This window comes from Notamacropus eugenii, chromosome 5, assembly GCF_028372415.1.
Source record: "Notamacropus eugenii isolate mMacEug1 chromosome 5, mMacEug1.pri_v2, whole genome shotgun sequence".
NCBI classification, from domain to species: domain Eukaryota; kingdom Metazoa; phylum Chordata; class Mammalia; order Diprotodontia; family Macropodidae; genus Notamacropus; species Notamacropus eugenii.
Genome location: NC_092876.1, coordinates 106,327,997 through 106,346,408, shown reverse-complemented (window position 1 = coordinate 106,346,408; position 18,412 = coordinate 106,327,997). Strand labels below are relative to the sequence as shown.

Below are 18,412 nucleotides of genomic sequence, written 5' to 3'. Positions count from 1 at the left end.
TTAAAAGTATTTTTAAATGTTTCTTTTGTTTTTATTTTCTATGAGTGATATTTCATTTAAGATGAACACTTAGAAATTCAATTGAGTCTCCATTAAGCATTACTGTACATAAGGTGGAGGGCTAGGAGCTGAGACTAGATAAGAAGCGAAGACACAGGCTGTTGGGACTGGAAGCTCAATTCCGTGTGGACAGTCTCGGGCAGGTAAAAGTGGGACTTCTAAATCTTAGAGTCTTACGAGGCCCTCCATGAACAGCGGGGGTTCGAGAAGGTCAGACCGAGCTAGCTCGGCTAGCTCGGGTATTTCCGCCTCTCCCCCGGAGATACCTGATGGGTGGAGTCTCCCTGCCCTCGAGGTCGTCCCGGATTGGAGCACACCTAGTTACCTAACAGCACGGTATTGAGATGCAAACTGTGTGGCTGAAGATTAAGTAGGATTGAGGAAACCTAAAAGGCTCTCTTAGCACGTGTGGAGCCAAAGAGAAAAGTAGGGCTCCGCTTCTTTTCTTTCCTCTCTCCCCTCCCCCTCTCTCCCCGCTTGTACTTCTACTTCCATTCCCTTAAGCTTAGCCTTCTTAGGAAATCTCCCCCTCTTCGTCCTAAGAAAGAAGACCCCCTGCACTTGTAACCGAAACCCTGTAATAAAGCTCAACCCCTGTTTGACTCTGGAACGTCCTTTCTCTCATATGTGCATCCGGCGTGGCCAGCCGAAGACCTGGACAGGTAAGAAAGACTCGGGTAGCCCAATACAGGCCTCTAGGCTTGCCAACAGGCCCCATTTATAATCTAATAGAGGGGAAAATAAGCATCTAAATGACTGATTAAAGGGAGAGTTTGATAAGTGCAAAGGGAGAAATGCAAGAAAAGTACAATGAGTCATTTGAAGAGAAAAGATCATTTTTACCTAGGAGAATTAGAGAAGTCAGGCTTCCGAGAGTAACGTTGAAGATGGGCCTTGAAGGAAAGAGGAGTTTGGAACTGTATCAACTATGCTACGGGGAAGTAGGCTGCAAAAGCAAACTTTAAATGTATGTAAGATTGGATTGTGGGCAGGGAAGGGGAGAGGCTGTGCATGGAGTGGTAGGGTAAACAAAAAAAGGCCTGGAGAAAGGGGAAGGCAGAATAAGAATGGGGAATGAAGAGGTATCCCCATTCTGGTTAGAACATAGAGTACATCAGGGGGCCCTACCTGGAGATAAGGCCATTGTTACTTTGGAACCAGACTGTCCTACCCCTGAAAGCTCTGCAGCAGAGGAATGACTTGATTCTCTGAGTGTTAGGAATGTGACTCTGGCATTGGCATGCAGGAGGAATTGGAAAAGGGACATACTGATGATAGGAAGACTATTTGGGAAGCTATTCAGGTCAATTCTTTGTTACAAGAGAGTGTTCTAATCAGGGAAGGAGAGGAGTCACTAGAAAGTAATAATGATGTTTGAAAAAACAAAGCATCAGAACATTTAAAAAGTAACAGTAAAGAGAAAATGAGGACTGTGAAATAAGGTGCTAAAGATGGGAGTGTAGAGGAGGGGTCAGATGCAAGAGGTATTGCATTGATGGGATTAGGTATGGGGATCAATCAATCAGCTAGCATTTATTAAGCACTGACCTAAACATTAAAATTATTTTAAAAAAACATTACATTATTAAACACTGATTTGTACCAGGCACTGCTCTAAACACTAGGGAAACAAGAAAGTCAAAAAACAGTTCCTGCTTTCAAGGAGCTTACAGTCTAAGTGGAGAGACAATAAACAAAGAATTATGCATAAACATACAAGATAAACTGAGGATAGTCTCAGAGGTAAATCACTAAAATTAAGGACTGGCAAAGTTTCTTGCAGAAGTTGGGACCCAAGGGAAGCTAGAAAGCAGGAAATGATGAAGGAGAGAGTTTAAGGAATGTGAAACAGACTATGAAAGCATGAGAGGAATAGTAAGGAAGTCGGTGTCACTGGATCTCAGAATACATATGGAGGAGTAAAGTATAAGTGTAGTGTAGTGTAGTGTAGTATAGTGTAGCATAGTATATAGTACGGTACGATACAGTATAGTATAGTATAAGAAGATGGGAAAAGTAGGAAGGAGCCAAAGGATTTTAAAGCCAAACAGGATTTTGTATTTGATCCTGAAGATAATAAGGAGCCACTAGAGTTTATTGAATAGAGGTGTCACATGGTCAGGTTAGGAAGATCAGTTTGATAGCTGGGATGGAAGTTGAATTTGAGTGGGAGAGAGACTTGAGACAGGAGACTACTCAAGAGGCTATTTCAATAGTCCAGATGTGACATAATGACGGCCTGCACCAGGGTGGTGGCAGTGCCAGAGGGGAGAAGGGGGCATATATGAGAGATGTTATGAAGGTAGAAACCACAGAACTTGATAGATGATTGAATATTAGGGATGAGTGAGGAGTCAAAGGTGACACATAGGTTGTGAGTGTGGGTGCCTGGGAAAATGATTACTAGAAAATGAGGAAAAGGGAAGAGTTTAAGAGAGAAAGATAATGGAAATGCTGGAAATGTTGAACTTAAGATGTCTGTGGGACTTCTGGTTTGTGATATCCAGTAGGCAGTTGGAGATATGAGACTGCAGGCCAGCTGAAAGGTTAAGGCTAGACAATTAGATCTGAGAATCATCTGAATAGGGATGATAAGTGAAAACATGAGAACTTCTGAGGTTACCAAGGAAACAATGTGGTGAAGAGGGTCCAGAACAGAGCCTTGGGAGAAACCCAGGGTTAGTTGGTGTAATATGGATGAAGATTTAGCAAAAAACAGAGAAGGAATGGTGATACAGGTACGAGGAGAACTTAGAAAGGGCAGCTTCACAAAAACCTAAAGAGACTCATCAAAGGTTGCAGAGAGGTCAAGAAGGATGAGGACTGAGAAAAGGTCATTAGATTTGACAAGAGCACATTAGTAACTTTGGAGGGAACCATTTTAGTTGAATGATGAGGTTGGAAACCAGACTTCAAAAAGTTAAAGAGTGAGAAGGGGGGAAAATGGAGGTACCTATTATAGATGGCCTCAAGTTTATACACAAAAGGGAGGAGAGATATAGGATAGTAGAGATGGAAGAATCAAGTGAACATTTTTTGACGATAGGGAGACATGGGCATGCTTGTAGGCAATAGAAAAGCAACCAGAAGACAGAGATTGAAGATTCATGAGAGAGAAGGAATGATAGAGGGGGCAATCTGTAGGAGAATGAGAAGCCAGCAAGATACATGATTGCTTTTGGGGAAATAGGAGGAGAATACAATAGGAATTGAGAATACAATGTTACTGAAACCAAGGGAAGAAAGTTTCTGGAAGAAGGGAGTGGTGTACTGTATCAAATGGTGCAGAGAAGTCAAAGGGACATTGGACTTGTCCTTGGCTTGTCCTCAACCTCTCTGCAGCCTGTGATGCTTTGATCCCCATCTTCTCTCTGGGTTTTTGAAACACTACTCTCTCCTGGTTCTCTTCCTATCTATGAGCTCACTCCTCAATCTCCTTTGCTGGATCTTAATCCAGGTCAGGCTGTTTAACTATAGGTGGAAAGGAATTCAATTCACTCCAAACTACTAAAATTCAGTCTTCTGTAGAAAGCCTTTTCCAGTCCCTCTTAATTCTAGTGCCTTCCCTCTTTTAACCATTCCCTCTTTTTTCTTTATGTAGCTTGTTATTACACATGTGTGCATTTCTCTCCCATTAGACTGTGAGTTTCTTGAGGGCAGGGACCAACGTTTGCTTCTTTTTTGGAACCTCAGCATTTAGCATAGGGTCTGATCATACATAGCAGGTGCTTAATAAGTGTTTATTGATTGACTGCTAGTGACCTTAGAACTATTTTAGTAGGACTAGGAATGGAATTCAGGTTACAAGGGGTGGAGGAACGAGTGGTAAGGATATGGAATGCATAAACGCAAATTACTCTCTCAATGACAATTTTCACTGATATCAAGGATACTTTTAAGCAGTTGTAAAAGGTAAGATAACTGGTCTTCAGACATTATAGTTCTATAGTGTTCCTCCCCTACAGAAATTCTACTCATCCTTTCAGGATCATATCAAATAATACGTCCTTTGTTATCTCTTTTGTGTACCTTTCCAACGGCACTTGTCACATTTTGCCTTCTTCCATCTCTGGAAGTCGGGGGGAAGGAGAATCATCCCCCCCTCCCCTCCTTAAATGAAGACTAGTCCCTACCATGGAAGTCAGACGTCAGAACCAAGAAAGGGGGGGATGCAGGACGGGGGCTTCGCGCGGAGTTAGGGGGGCTTAGGCAGCTCGTCTCTTGCTTCCTCTGTCCCTTTCCTCCCCTTTCAAGAGTACCATCCGTTCATTCCCGAGAAGGAATTTTACTGTTTCTGCTCCTTGGACCTCACTCTGCCCTGGGGAGTGACTGGCTCGGGGGACCGAGCTTCCCCCCAGTTGTCAGCCGGATCAGCCTCCCCGTAGACTGGGCGGACCCTCCTCTGCGGGGCCCAGCCCGGCGGCTTCTCCTCGGATGGGGGCGCCGCAGTGAGGGCGGGGCGCCCCCTGCCCGCTCCCGGGTGGTCTGGAGAGATGCGGGGGAAGCGGCGTGAAGGGTTGGGCTTTTTTTTTTGTTCCTAAAAATAAAACGAACAAAAAAAAAAGTACAACAATCCAAACCCGACCGTCTCGGAGCCGTCGTCTGATGGGGAGACTCTTTCTGCGCCTCCTCTTCAAGGGATCTCGATGCCCGGCCTCATCGTGCCCGGCCCCTTCATGCCCGGCCTCGGGGCCCGGGGGTGTCCTCCCCCGTCTCCCAGCCCAGGAGGGCCCAGGTACCTTCCCTCTCCTAGCTCGGCACGGCGGCGGCCCGAGCACCCGGGCTGGCCCCGGGACAGAGAAGGGGGGAGGGGAGGGAGCGGGGAGGGAGGAGGGGAAGGGGGAGGGGAAGAGGAAGGGGGGAGGGAGCGGGGAGGGGAAGAGGAAGGGGGTAGGGAGCGGGGAGGGAGGAGGGGAAGGGGGAGGGGAGGGGGGAGGGGAAGGGGGAGGGGAGGGGGGAGGGGAAGGGGGAGGGGAGGGGGGAGGGGAAGGGGGAGGGGAGAGGGAGCGGGCAGGGGGAGGAGGAGGGCGAGGCCCGGAGAGGCACCCGCCCCGCCCCCCACGGCCCTCCCACCCTCGGGACTGGCGAGGGAGGCGGAACAAAGGCGAGGAGCCTGGGCTGTGGCGGCTGGGGCTGCGGAGCCAGAGGAGGGAGGCCGAAGGGCGGGCCGGCCACCAGGCCGGAGGGCGGGCCGGCCACCGGGCCAGCCTCCCCGCGAGTCCATTTTGTGACTGAAGCAGCCCCGTGCCGGGGAAGTGCGGCCGCGCCACTCGGGCAGCTCGAGCCCCGGCCGCTGCTGCAGCCGCCGACACACGCACCCCACAGGCAGCCGCAGGTCGGTCCGGGGAGAAGGGCCGGGTTCGGGCGTGGGCCTCCAAGACCGGGACAGGGCGGGGGGGGGGGGGGGGGGGGGGGGGGGGGGGGGCTGTGGCCAGGGCCCGGGGGCTTAGCCTGGCGCCTGGCCCGCCCCCGGCAGCGCCCCTCCACATAGCCGAACAGGGCCTGGGAGGGCCGAGGCTGGCCAGGGCACGGGCAGGGCGGTCGGATACAGAAGGAAGGGCTGGAAAACCTGTGGAGGTGGGAGAACACCAATGGAGAGCAAGTCCGGCGTCTGGCTCTGCCTGCGTCCCGGCTCCAACAGGCTGCCTGTCTGCGGAGCGGGCTGAGTACCCCCGGGGCTTAGTGGAGGGCCCGGGCGCCCTTCCTCGCGGGACGCCCTCCTGGGAATGGCTGGCCGGCCGCCTGGGAATGGGGTCGGGCCGCTCTCCGAGGTGGCGGGTGTGCCGGCTTTGGAAAGAACAAAAGTAGCCGCTCTCCCAGGCCCAGGCCCCCACTCTTCCCTCCTCCCACCCGCAGCCCCGGCCCTTTCCGCCCGGGTCACTCCTGCCGGGTGCCTGTCCGCGGCCCTTTCTGCTCTTCTCGTTTTGTGATTCGAGCAGCGGACTGCTCCTGTTTCTTGCCTTTTGGATGCAGAGGGAGAGAGCTTCGGTTAACAGTAACTGGAATCATAGATTTAAAGGTGAAAGAGAGCTTAGAAGCCATCTCATCCAACCCTTCATTTTACACATGAGGAAACTGAAGCACATTCAGTTAATTGTCACATGGAGAGCTTGGACCTCGGACTACAAATTTAGTGCTTTTTGAGACCTGTCCTCCTAAGATACTTTTTACAGCTTATCTGGGCTTTCTTGTACAGCAGATTCTAAAACACTCCAAGTGTCTCGAATAAGATTGGCTTTGTAGCTGTTTTTTTTGTTTTTTTTAACTTTCTCCGACTTCCAGGTTTACCTTTCTTATCTCCTTCCTCCACTGCATCTTAGTTCTGGGTTGATCTGTGGTCATTATAATAATATTAGCTTACCCTCAACATGGGTACAAAACACTTTGCAAGGTTACTAATATCATTAATAATAATGCTAATAATAACTATATTTTCATAGTATATATGGATAAAAGCACCTTATACATACAGTAGTTCATTTGATCCTTATAATAACCTTATATACTAGGTTAGACCAGACCTTGTGTGGTTTAGGGAAGGTTTTGAATTTGCAATCACTACACCCTCTTTCCTATATACTTGAAGATATAATTATTGTTCGTTAGAAGACACGTATCACTATTATCCATATGTCACTGAACATAATTTTCAAACCTTAAAAGTATGGACATTTGTAAAATTAATGGTAAACATTCTTTTTTCCTTCCTCCCTTGCATTTTGTGGAGGAGCAGTTAAGTCTTCTATCCTCGGTCCAGTGCTCTGAGTAGTTACTGCCATAATTTATCCTTTACTTAGGCACATTTCTCTCTGTCTGGCTTTGGAGAACTTGTCAATTAACTGGTTATGTTGCTTTTTTCTTTTTCACTCTTTCTTTCTTATTAATTTCCCTTGCCCTCCCCTTAAAAAAAAAAAAAGGGTTCCTATCAGCTGACTGGATTCACCCTACCTGTCTACCTGCTCTTATTTTCTGCTGTAATACCAGGTTGTTCTCTTTAGTTTCCACCCACTGTTATTTTCTTCTGTCGCTGGTCTTTTTATCACAGAACTTTTCCCCAAAATGTCTCATAGTCATTTCTGCCCTCTACTATAGTGCCCATTTTTGTCCCTTCTGTAAATCACAGCTCAAGAGTAAATTTTCTAGAACTGTACCTTAAATAATGCTTCCCATTCTCCAAGTCATCCTAAAGTCACATAAGTTTAAAGCTGGAAGGGACCTTAGAGATAATCTGTAGAGTCCAGTGATCTGAGTGCCTAGTCCATTTGCGATATGCCAGTAACAGTGCTGAACTAGCTGGCAAGTTGTAGAACCTAGATTCATAGGATCTCAACATTGGAAAACTGGAAGGGATTTTAGGAGCAATCCTGACCCAAAGAAGCAAGAATCCTCTCTCCATTAAACTGATAAATGGTCACTCAGTCTTTGAAGACTTTCAATGAGAGGGAATCCACCAACTTCCTGGGGTAGTCCATCAGTTTGGAGTAAATAAAAGTTTTTCCTTATAGTAAGGCTGAATTTGCTTCATTCAGCTTCTCCTTATTCCTAGTTTTATCCTTTGGGGCCAAGAAAGACTAATCCTATCCCTCTACCAGCAGATTGTAAGCTCCTTAAAGACAGGAACATTTTTTTTTTTAAATTCTAGGGCCAAGAATGTAGTTGGTGCTTAATAAATTATTGAATTGAATTAAATTCTTTGACAATTCTTCAAAAACATGAAGACAGCTATTTCTCTTCTGCACTCCCCTGCCAGGGTCTTGTCTTCTATAGGCTAATCCAGAGGTGGGGAACCTTCAGCCTTGTGGCCACATTTTAAGGCCTTTTGACAGAGTCTAAGTTTCATAAAACAAATCCTTTTATTAAGAAGATTTGTTCTGTGAAATTTGAATTCAGCCTTACTAAAATGAGGCAGCCAGAGCTGATGAGATCCATTCAGGGTAGAATTCAGCAGGATGGTCACATCACTAGTCCTGGGCATCATGCCTCTTAATGCAGTGCAAAATCACATTATAATTTTTTTTTGCTGTTATATATGTTGACAATAGAGCTTATAGTCAGATTGGCCAATATTATCTGGCTTCTTTTCCCTCATCTTATTTTATGAAACTGACTTTTTCTTAAATTCAAGAGTAGGACTTTATATTTATCCCTACTAAATTTCATGTTACTAGGTTTGGTCAAAAGCTATAGAGTGACTGTCAAGATCTTTACAAGTTTTGACTCTGGTCCGTTGTATTATATAAATTATATATCAAATATATCTTAGCTCCTTGTTGTCTTCAAATGTTTAAGTATATCCTCCAAGCCTTTATCTAAGACATTGACAGAAAAGTTAAATGGCATAGGGCCAAATACAGCTTTCTGAGTTCCAGCTTATCTGTAACTAATTTTTCCTTGGGTAAGTCACTTGACCTATCAAAAAATAAAATGAAATTTATTGCACCTTTAAAAAAATCAGATCTTTTATTTCATTGGTGTTGGGAACTCATACTAATGCAGTTTACAAGTACTCCATAGCTTTTAGTTTTAGAAACTTCCTTAGGGGCACTGAGAGGTTAAGGACATGTCACACAACTAATATGTGTTAAGAGACAGGACTGGAACTTAGGTCTTCCCTCCTCCAAAGATAGTGCTCTAGCCAATACATTGGAGTTCATAAGTTACCGTTTTTGAATTGGATTTGATCATAAGATCATAAATGTAGGTCTAGAGAGGGATTGAGTTGTCTAGTTCAGCTCTCTCATTTTGTAGATGAGGACACTGAAGTACTGAGGTTAAGGGAATTACCTGAGGTTCCATAGGTAGTAAGTACCTGAGCTGAGGTTTGAATTCAGTTCTTCAACTCCAGATCTTGTGCACACTGTAGTATGCCACACCCCCTGCCTCGCTTTGAGCACTGGATCTGCCAGAATACCAAATTGTCTGATTTTGATTTTCATGCTACAAAGATTTGATAGTTTTTGTCATATTGTTTTAGAAGGGTGATCCTCTCATCTAAGAGATGTGAAACAAGAACTCAAATTTTGTGTATAGCCTTGCACTTCTTCAATATTTAACTAATGATAGATATTCCTTGCCTGCAGAATAGTCGCCTTAGCTGAGTGCTTTGTACATGATAGATGTTTAATAAATAATTGATTGATTACAGTTGGTCATAAAGCCATTCTTTGTAGTGTGAACTTTCTTTTTCCATCGACTTTAATTATAGTGTTAGATACATTTCTAGGGAAAAGCTGAGTTGGAAGTTGTGGGTAAGGACAGTTTAACAGAGCACAGTAAAGCCTGTCGATTAGTAAACCACTTCTCCTTTCTTGCATTTTGCTGTGCCTTCCCAATACTGGTCTCAGGTCTGTCTCTCTGTCTCTCTCTCTCCCTCCCTTTTCTCTCTCTCTTTTCCTTTTCTCTCTCTCTTTTCTTCTTTTCTCTCTCTCTCTTTCCCTTTTCTCTCTCTTTCCCTTTTCTCTCCCTTCCCTCCCCCCCCCCGCTCTCTTTGTCTCTCTCTCTTTTTCCTCCCTCTCTTCCTCATTCCTTATACGTCTCCCTCTGTCTTTGTGTGTTTATACACACATGTAAATGTAAATATACACATGTCCATATACATTTCTGTGTATTTGTATATGTATACATATAGAAATGCTTCAGAATTTACAAAGTGCTTTCCTCATAGCTATGAGGCAGGTTATATTATATAACCATTATATTTGGAGGCTACGGAAGGTTAAGTGGCTTGTCATCTAGCCGTAAAGTTGAGACATAAATGGATATCTGCTCATGCTAACTCTAGCTATCTTGCATTGAACTACACTACTGTCCTGATAGATATATTGACTAGTATTTTACAAAGAGCTTATACACATTTGCTTGCCATGCCAAAGTTACCTCAAATGTTAGGTGTAATTTTGGTGGTTAATACTTCTCTGTATCCTAAAATGTCTATTAAGCATTTATTTACAATAAGGACCAAGATGGTAACAAAGGAAGCTGTTAATCTACTGTAATAATAACTGTTAGTTATAAGTATTTTTGAAAGCTATCTTATCTGCCTCACATCTGAGTTTATAGTACTTAATCATCTTATCTACTTGTTATAATTTATTTGTATTTTATTTATCTCTGTTAATGTCTTATCTCTTAGCAAGTTGTAAACTCATTGCAAAGGACTGTTTCTTATTTGCTTTTCTATCTTTCATGGCTTCTGTCACTCTGAGTTGCACATAGTGTTTAATACATGTTTGTGGAATGAATAAATGAATGGTTGCTTCAAATGCAAAGCAAGCCCATGGAAACCACAACATCATAGGTTAAAATTGGTTACATGGATTCCTCTCTTATCAAAAAAATTATAATATAGTCATGGGGAAGAAAATGTATTTGCCTGTTTTACCTTAACCCATTTAAACTTTAATTGCAAGAAAAAAAGTAACTGGAAAATATAGAACTCTATTCATAAAACCTTTGTGGAAATCTGTAATTTTAACCTGAATTCATAGTAAACAAGCTAAAACTTTAGACATTCTCTATGAGCAGGTTAGGATAAAGATTTAGTGGTTAGTTGATAAGGGTTATGGGGTGTGGAGAAGTGAAAATATCTTTGTTATAGCCTGTCATTTTGTCTATGTATGCTTTCCATGGACTGGATCAATAATTTCTTCAGACTTTACACATCTTGACAGGACTGTAAAACCTTTTTCTCTTTCTCACAAATCTCATAACGTATATGTAAATTATTAGAGACACCTGACCCATTTGATACCTTTACCCTGAGCCTCCTTTTCTAGATTCATAGGATAACATTCTGAATGACTTTTATCAAGTTACACTGGAAAAGGAAGAGAAAAGAAATAAAGGAAGGGAAGAAAGATTTAAGAAGCAAAGTAGAGGAAGGTTGGGAATGGGAGAAAAGCAAAAGACTAAATGAAGCTGCCCTGGAAGAATGAGGCAATAGGATTGTGAAAAACAGGAAGATAGGGGATAAAAAGGGATAGACAAGAAAAGAGAGGAACTGAGCAGCAAATCCTAGGAGATGAGACCTATCAGTTGAGTGTTTACATAGTCAGAAAAAGTTAGTTTTATTGTTATTTTTAAATAACATTCCCAAGTGTTAATGAACTCTTAACCATAAATCATTTTCTCTCTCCATGCTTACCAGTTACTGACTTTATTCCTAAATCATCTGATTAAACTCAGCCTGTTTAGGGAGATCTTTTTAAGTATTCTAGATATTAGTATTCAGTTTGAAACAAGTTACTAGACTGTGAATGCAGAGACAGAAACAAGTGTTAAAGTGCTTACTTTGTAAAGTAACCCTAAAAATCATTATTTAGAGTAGGATCATAGCTTCAGAGCTGAAAGAGATCCTTATTTTACAGAGTAGTTATGACTTGCCAAGGTCACTTAGGGACTAAGTGAAAGAGTCAGATTTGAGCTAAAGTGCTCAGACTCCAAATTTAGTGGGATTTTTTTCCTCTTTCCATTATACCAGCTTGTAAAATACATCTAGAATTCTCTAGCCCAGTCATATTGTATTTCTGGAACTTAAGAGTAGGTGATTCTTCCATGTTACCTTTTCCTTAGCCCTTTGTATTTGAATTTTGTCAGAAATGTCTTGGTAATGTTAACTAGTATTCATTCTGGGAGAGGCCGTGTGGTGGAGTGGATAGAGAATTGGCCTAAAGCCAGGAAGACCTTAGTTCTTGCAAGTCCTACCTTTGACACATACTGTCTGTGTTTCCTGGGTCAAGTCACTTAAATCTCTCAGTGCTCACTTACCTAAGATTATTAAGATTATTACCTAAGAGAAGGTGGTAAAGGTACAATAGTAGAGGAATGTTTTCATTGGCAGTTCCTGGTACCAATGAAGTCACAAGTTTGGTTTCTATCCCAGGTACTATATTTTCACTCTAAAACTATACTAGAAAAAAAATGAAGTGAGCAGCTATCTGGCATAGATGTATATGCAGAACTTTTAGCGACTATTTGCACTGGATATTTAAAAAAATCAGTGCTGTACTCTAACATGCTCTTCTGATTCCTTTTAATGAAATGAACTTTTGAGTTGTGACCTCCTCTGACACTTGATAACTCACTCTTTGTTCAGTTTTTATTTGTATTTGTACCTTTCTTTTAAATTTAATTAAACTATTTGACAAACATATTACTCTTTTCTCCAGGCTGTTCAATAAAAATTTTGATTTTATCTGAGCTAATAATATTTTTGAAGACATTTTGGAGGTTGGAGGAGGCTATGCCAGCCAGGTCTTCCCAAAATGGAAAAGCTCTGTGTGTGAACATGTAATGTGGATTGTGTATTTGTCACCTGGCAACTGAATTATTTAAAATTTGAGAAGTTCATCATTTGAAAGTTGGGCACAAGGTCTTATTTTGGCTTTATCAACTTACAAAGACTGTTTAATGTGGTTTGGAGAGGTTGTGAATCAGTTGAGGGAATAGTATTTTGAAGAACTTAAGTATTGAAGTGTTAATAACATAACCTTTTTAGAAGCTAAAGCACTATCATATTCTATAATACCATTTTATTCTTTAAAGAATCAAGTTGGGTGTGTTTTATTGCCATGTTTCCATTTTGTGGAAAAGGAAATTCAGAGTATAAATGGCTTGTTACATAGGTAGTTAACTATTACAGCCAAGACTAGAACTCAAATCTTAATCTATAATTTTGTTTTATTTAAGACAATATAGTCTTAAAGTAAAAATGTAACCTGAAAAAAGGCAGCACTTCTACAGTTTGTGAAGCCATTATGCTTCACTAGTACTCATCATGGTTGGCTCACATTTTTTATGATTTTACTTTTTTGGGGGTTACGGGGGCGGGAGTGGGGGATGCTGCAGCATAGAAGCTAGTGGATAGAGGGCTGGACCTGGAGTTAGGAAGACTTGAGTTCAAATATGACCTCAGGCTTTATTAGCTGTGACTGTGGGCAACTCACTTAATCTCTGTCTCTCTGTTTCCTCATCTGTAAAATGGGGATAATAATAGCATTGCCTCATAGAGTTGTGGAGATCAAATGAGATAATCATGAGACACTTGGTATGGTATCTGGCATATAGTAAGCACTATATAAATATAAGGAAATTGTTATTAGCCTCTTAACGGTGATGAAAAGTGTTTTTAATAATCATTATGAATAAATCTAACCCTAAAGTAGAGTAAGCTGAGCCCTGCTTCCAAATAAGATTGATTAGGATGCCTGGAAATAGTGTTAGATAAAAAGAGAGGTGGAAATTTAGAATTATGCTAAAAGGTTATTTAAGTGATCATACCTTTTGATTCAGAGATTTCCCTATGAGGCACATATCTCAAGAAGGACAAATATAAAAAGGCCTGTGTACACCAAAATATTTCTAGAAGCATTTTTTGTGGTACCAATGAATTGTAGACAAGTTGGTATCCATTAATTGGTGAATGGCTAAACAAATTAAAGCACATGCATGTAATGGAATATAAGAAATAACAACTAATGAAGATTTCAGAGAAACATGGGAAGGTTTATAAGAACTCATGCAGAATGAAGTAGGCAGAACCAGGAAAATATTATGAATTGACGACAACATTCTAAATGGAAAGAATAGAACAAAAACTGAACACTATAATTATTATAACCAAGCTTGACCCCAGAAATTAGGACCTCTCCCCTTCATTGTAGAGGTGAGGGAATTCGGGTGTAGACTCTTTTACATATTATTAGACATTTGATATACTGGTTGGTTGTACTGATTTTCTCTTTTTAAATCTTTGTTACAAGAGTTGGCTCTCTGAGCAGAGGACAGGGAAGGTATATATTTGGAAGTGAGTATGGGATAAAAACAAGGCATCAGTAAATTTTTTTTTTTTAAATCAGAATAGTTTCCTCATCTGCAAAAGAGAGATCATAATCCTTGTTACCAGATTGTTGGACAGGTGTTGGAGAAGTAGTTTAAGATCCTTGAATTAAGGAAATGGGCACTTGAAGTACAGAATATCTTAATGGCCTAGAAATCTTTGCAAACTGAATCTAAGCAAGGATGAATCTCTTATGATTTCATTTTTAGTCTTCAAACATTTACCAAGCACTTGCTATGTGTGAAGCATTGACTTGGGCTTTTTAAAGAAAAACAACAGTAATATCTAGCAGTTACAGTTCTTTAAAATTTGTAAAGCATCTTGAAAATATTTCATTTTTATCACAAAAATGCTTGCAGGTGATCCTGACCATTGTACAGATGAGGAAACTGAGGCTGACAAAAGTTAAAAAGACGTGTCCAGGATTATAGTGTATGATGTCTGGGGTAAGATTTGAACTCGGTCTTATAACTCCAGATCCAGAGCTCTAGACAATGTACCATCTAGATGCCTCTTTTATTTTCCTAATGATAGGAGAAAATTACGGATGATATGCGACTTTATAATGCTGTCATTCTACTTAAGATAGTAATTGTTTTTATAGTGGTATTAAATCTCTTCTGTAGATAAAGAGAAAAATCAACTACTCTTATAATTAATATGAGTAATCTTGACTGGATATATGCTTGTTTCTATTATGAGTTAAATTAGTTTTAAAAATCACCAATAAAATAAGGAAATAACTATCCTAGCAGGCCCAGGTCTGGTACTGGCATTTACTTCTCTTCTACTTTTCTATCCCGTTCTACCCCCAAGGGGAATTTTGATTCATGACTTGATTGTGGTATTAAGTCAAGTCAAGGAAATGTAAAGCATTGTTTCTTGGGAACTATAGTGCGTTTATATTCATATTCAATATACAGAGACACTTATTCTATTAGCACTTCTTTGGTGCTAACAACTTTCTATAAAATCTTAATTTTTTCTTGAAAATAACAGTAGCAAGGAATTGAGATTAAAATTTTCTGTAAAGAAGTAGTAGGCATATGGGTAAATTCTATTCAGCTTTTTGAATTACTGATGCAAAGAAGGTTAAAAAAATTTGTAATGGGTGGTTAAATATTACATTTATATGTGTGTATACTAAGTAGAGCTGTGGAGTTATCTTCCCAATAGTAATAATAAAACTATGGTTGATTAAGGCCTCTTGTTTTTCATTCTTATATTTTTCTTTCTGGCAGCTTTCTCACTCGTAAACACCAGATTTTCTTGAGTTTTCTTTGTTCACAATGTAATTTAATTTCCTTTGGTTAAAGTGCCTCTCTATGCCTTATTTGTATGCTGAGAGTAACTCCTGTTTCCTTGGCTAAGTACAGAGTTCTTTTCTTCTCTATACCTCATTTAATTTGTACACCTGGATGTAACCCTTGGGAAATACTGGACTGGCTAGTGGGAATGATGACCAAGGAAAGATTCTTTTTCATCTATAACAGTTCTCATTCCATTATTCCCAACCCCTCTATAACCATAGTTTTAGTGCCATGTTTGGAGACTATCTTCTCATAATAAAGGAACAGAATCCCAACTGAACCAGAACTGTGGACAAGATGACAGGGCCTGTAGTGGCTGGGAGAATTGTGCGTGTCTGTGTCTGTGTCTGTGTGTGTGTATGGGGGGGGTGAGGACGGAAGATAAGGCTTGGGTGCTACCAAACCTCAGAGCTGCTTTGCTACCTTTCTGGGGAACATTTTGATTTCTGTCCTAAGCACATTTTGATTTCTGTCCTAAGCACAAACTCCTAGTTCTGTTCAGAATGCTTTTCTTTTCTAATTGAGGCTCACTTCTCCATATGATGGCCTAATTTTTTTTTTTACATTAGTTGATCACAGCTTTTGGCAATGTCAGGTAGTGCAGTCCTCTCAGAAATTGAAGATCTTTTCTTGACCTAATCTATCAGATGCATTTTATAACTTATACAGAACCACATGAAATAGGTCTGCAGGTCTCCCTTTTATGAGTACCTGTTTATGAGTACTTTTATGAGTACCTGTTTTTTCACCTTTCAAATAGTTGACACACCTATCATTTTATTTTCAGCTTTTCCTTTGGTACTTTATAGTTCTCCTCAAATGATCTAATTTAAAAATTACATGTTTTTTTTCCTTGATTACTTACATGACTTTTAAAAAGGGCCCAAGGATTGCTTTTTTAGGTTTTGTTGATATTTGCTTTGGTCTATACTTCCAAAGCCAACTGAATTTGGTAAAGTTATTTGTTTTAAATGATAATTTATTAATTTAATACAGGCTGTCCACCTTGGTGAGAGTGGCAGGATTTGGAGTGTGTTATCCTCAAGATGGGGAAAGATAAGGAAATCTTGAAAGTTTACTTTGTAGGAGGGAGAAGAGGGAGGATGGAGATGTTTACTTGCCCAAATAAGCCTAGCAAAGAAGCAGCAAATAATAAGGTTAAGTGATTTGCCATAATATCAGTGTCAGTTTTACCTGTAATTCCCAAAGATGACTATTCTTTTTCCTTGGAACCACCTGTCTTGGAAGACAAGATGCTGTGGAGACCTGGCCTGCGTTTGTATTACTGCACTCCTTATTTCTAAAGTAGCCCTACAGTGCTTTTTTTTAATGAGCCGACAGTTCAGTTTTGTTCTTTGGGCTCAGAGTAAAGGGCTTGTTCTGTTCAAACACTGAGTAGCTTTGTTCCTGACAGCTAGTGGTCAGCTCCCTGTTTTAAAACAATCAGTTGGGTGCCACAAGCTTAACTTGCAATTGTCTCCTAGTCCTTCCTCAGCTTCAGCCAACACTTCTGTTGGGGAGCCCACACAGAGGCCTTGTGTCCTGGGCCTTTTAACAAGGAGGATTTAACAGTCCCAGTGGGATGCCTGTATAGTTTTGCCTATCAGTGAGTTTGATAGCACCTAGGAGGCAGACTTTAATACAGTGTTCTCCTGATGGCTCCTTGCTGTCCCAACCTGTCATTCTGATGTGCAGAATCTGGACCAGTAGTATAGTCAAAGAGTGGGATAGAGTAGAGAAGAGAAACTTTGAGACACGGCAATACTGAGCCATGACCATTTTAACCTGAGAGTCTCCAGAGAAAAGACTTAGCACTTTGTGAGTAGGAATATACAAGTGTTATTCAGACCGTCATGTTAGATTAAGGAGCATAGGATTCTTCTAATTGTGCCCAGCCCTTAATGGAGACCACTGATAAAGTAGAATCAATAAAATGTTTTTCTCTCTTTTTGACAGGATATGATGGAGCTGCTGGAGGAAGACCTCACATGCCCTATTTGTTGCAGCTTGTTTGATGATCCCCGGGTTTTGCCCTGCTCTCACAATTTCTGCAAAAAATGCCTGGAAGGTATTTTGGAGGGCAATGTCCGGAATATGCTGTGGAGACAATCCCCTTTCAAGTGCCCTACTTGCCGGAAGGAAACTTCAGCTACAGGAGTCAATAGCCTGCAAGTCAATTACTCCCTGAAGGGAATTGTGGAAAAATACAACAAGATCAAAGTTTCTCCTAAAATGCCTGTGTGTAAGGGTCACGTAGGACAGCCCCTCAACATCTTCTGCTTAACAGACATGCAGCTGATCTGTGGGATATGTGCCACTCGTGGCAGTCATACAAAACACGTCTTCTGCTCTATTGAAGATGCCTACGCTCAGGAAAGGAGTGCCTTTGAATCACTGTTTCAAAGTTTTGAGACCTGGCGGAGAGGAGATGCTCTTTCTCGTCTGGACATTTTAGAGACAAGCAAGAGGAAATCACTGCAGCTCCTGACTAAGGATTCAGATAAGGTGAAGGAGTTCTTTGAAAAATTGCAGCACACTTTAGAGCAGAAGAAGAATGAGATCCTGTCTGACTTTGAGACCATGAAGCTAGCAGTCATGCAGACCTATGACCCAGAGATCAATAAGCTCAATACAATCTTGCAGGAGCAACGAATGGCTTTTAACATTGCAGAAGCCTTCAAGGATGTATCAGAACCCATTGTATTCCTACAGCAGATGCAGGAATTCAGGGAAAAAATCAAAGTCATCAAGGAGACCCCTTTACCTTCCTCTAATTTGCCTATAAACCCTGTATTTAAAAACTTTGATACTAGTCAGTGGGAGGGAATAAAACTAGTAGATGTGGACAAGATGTCATTGCCTCAAGAACCTATCCCATTCACCAGCAAGATTCCTTGGAGCTTTTTTCAGATATTTGTGGTGCTTTGTCTTGTTGGCCTTCTTGTTTACTTCACTCCTACAGTGTCCCTGGATGGGTCTTTATTGGATGATTTCTCAGTTTGGAAAGCCCATTTCTCCAGCTTCAGCTCCTCTTATCTGACAGAATCAGCAGAAATTGCAGATCAAGCAGTTTTGTACTGGGAACAGGCGGTGGATGGGGTTTTTGTTTTCAGCGAAAGGTTCAAGAATTACACTTTGGTGTTGCTGAATGGTGTGGCTGAATTTGTTTGCAAATATAAACTATTATAAAAATCTGTCACAAGTA

At 41.3% G+C, this 18,412-nt stretch overlaps 1 protein-coding gene across 5 annotated transcripts; it reads left to right on the top strand.

Moving 5' to 3' along the window:
• The first annotated feature begins 330 nt into the window (after positions 1 to 330).
• On the top strand, positions 331 to 18,412 carry TRIM13 (tripartite motif containing 13). Of its 5 annotated transcripts, none has more exons than XM_072610503.1 (2): positions 331 to 722; positions 17,164 to 18,412. In XM_072610503.1, the coding sequence occupies exon 2, from the start codon at positions 17,167 to 17,169 to the stop codon at positions 18,394 to 18,396; it is 1,230 nt and encodes a 409-aa protein (XP_072466604.1). In that variant the 5' UTR covers positions 331 to 722; positions 17,164 to 17,166; the 3' UTR covers positions 18,397 to 18,412. The 5 variants fall into 5 exon arrangements, with proteins under 5 accessions (XP_072466604.1, XP_072466603.1, XP_072466602.1 ...); XM_072610502.1 differs by lacking the exon at positions 331 to 722 and adding an exon at positions 4,179 to 4,795; XM_072610501.1 differs by lacking the exon at positions 331 to 722 and adding an exon at positions 5,289 to 5,395.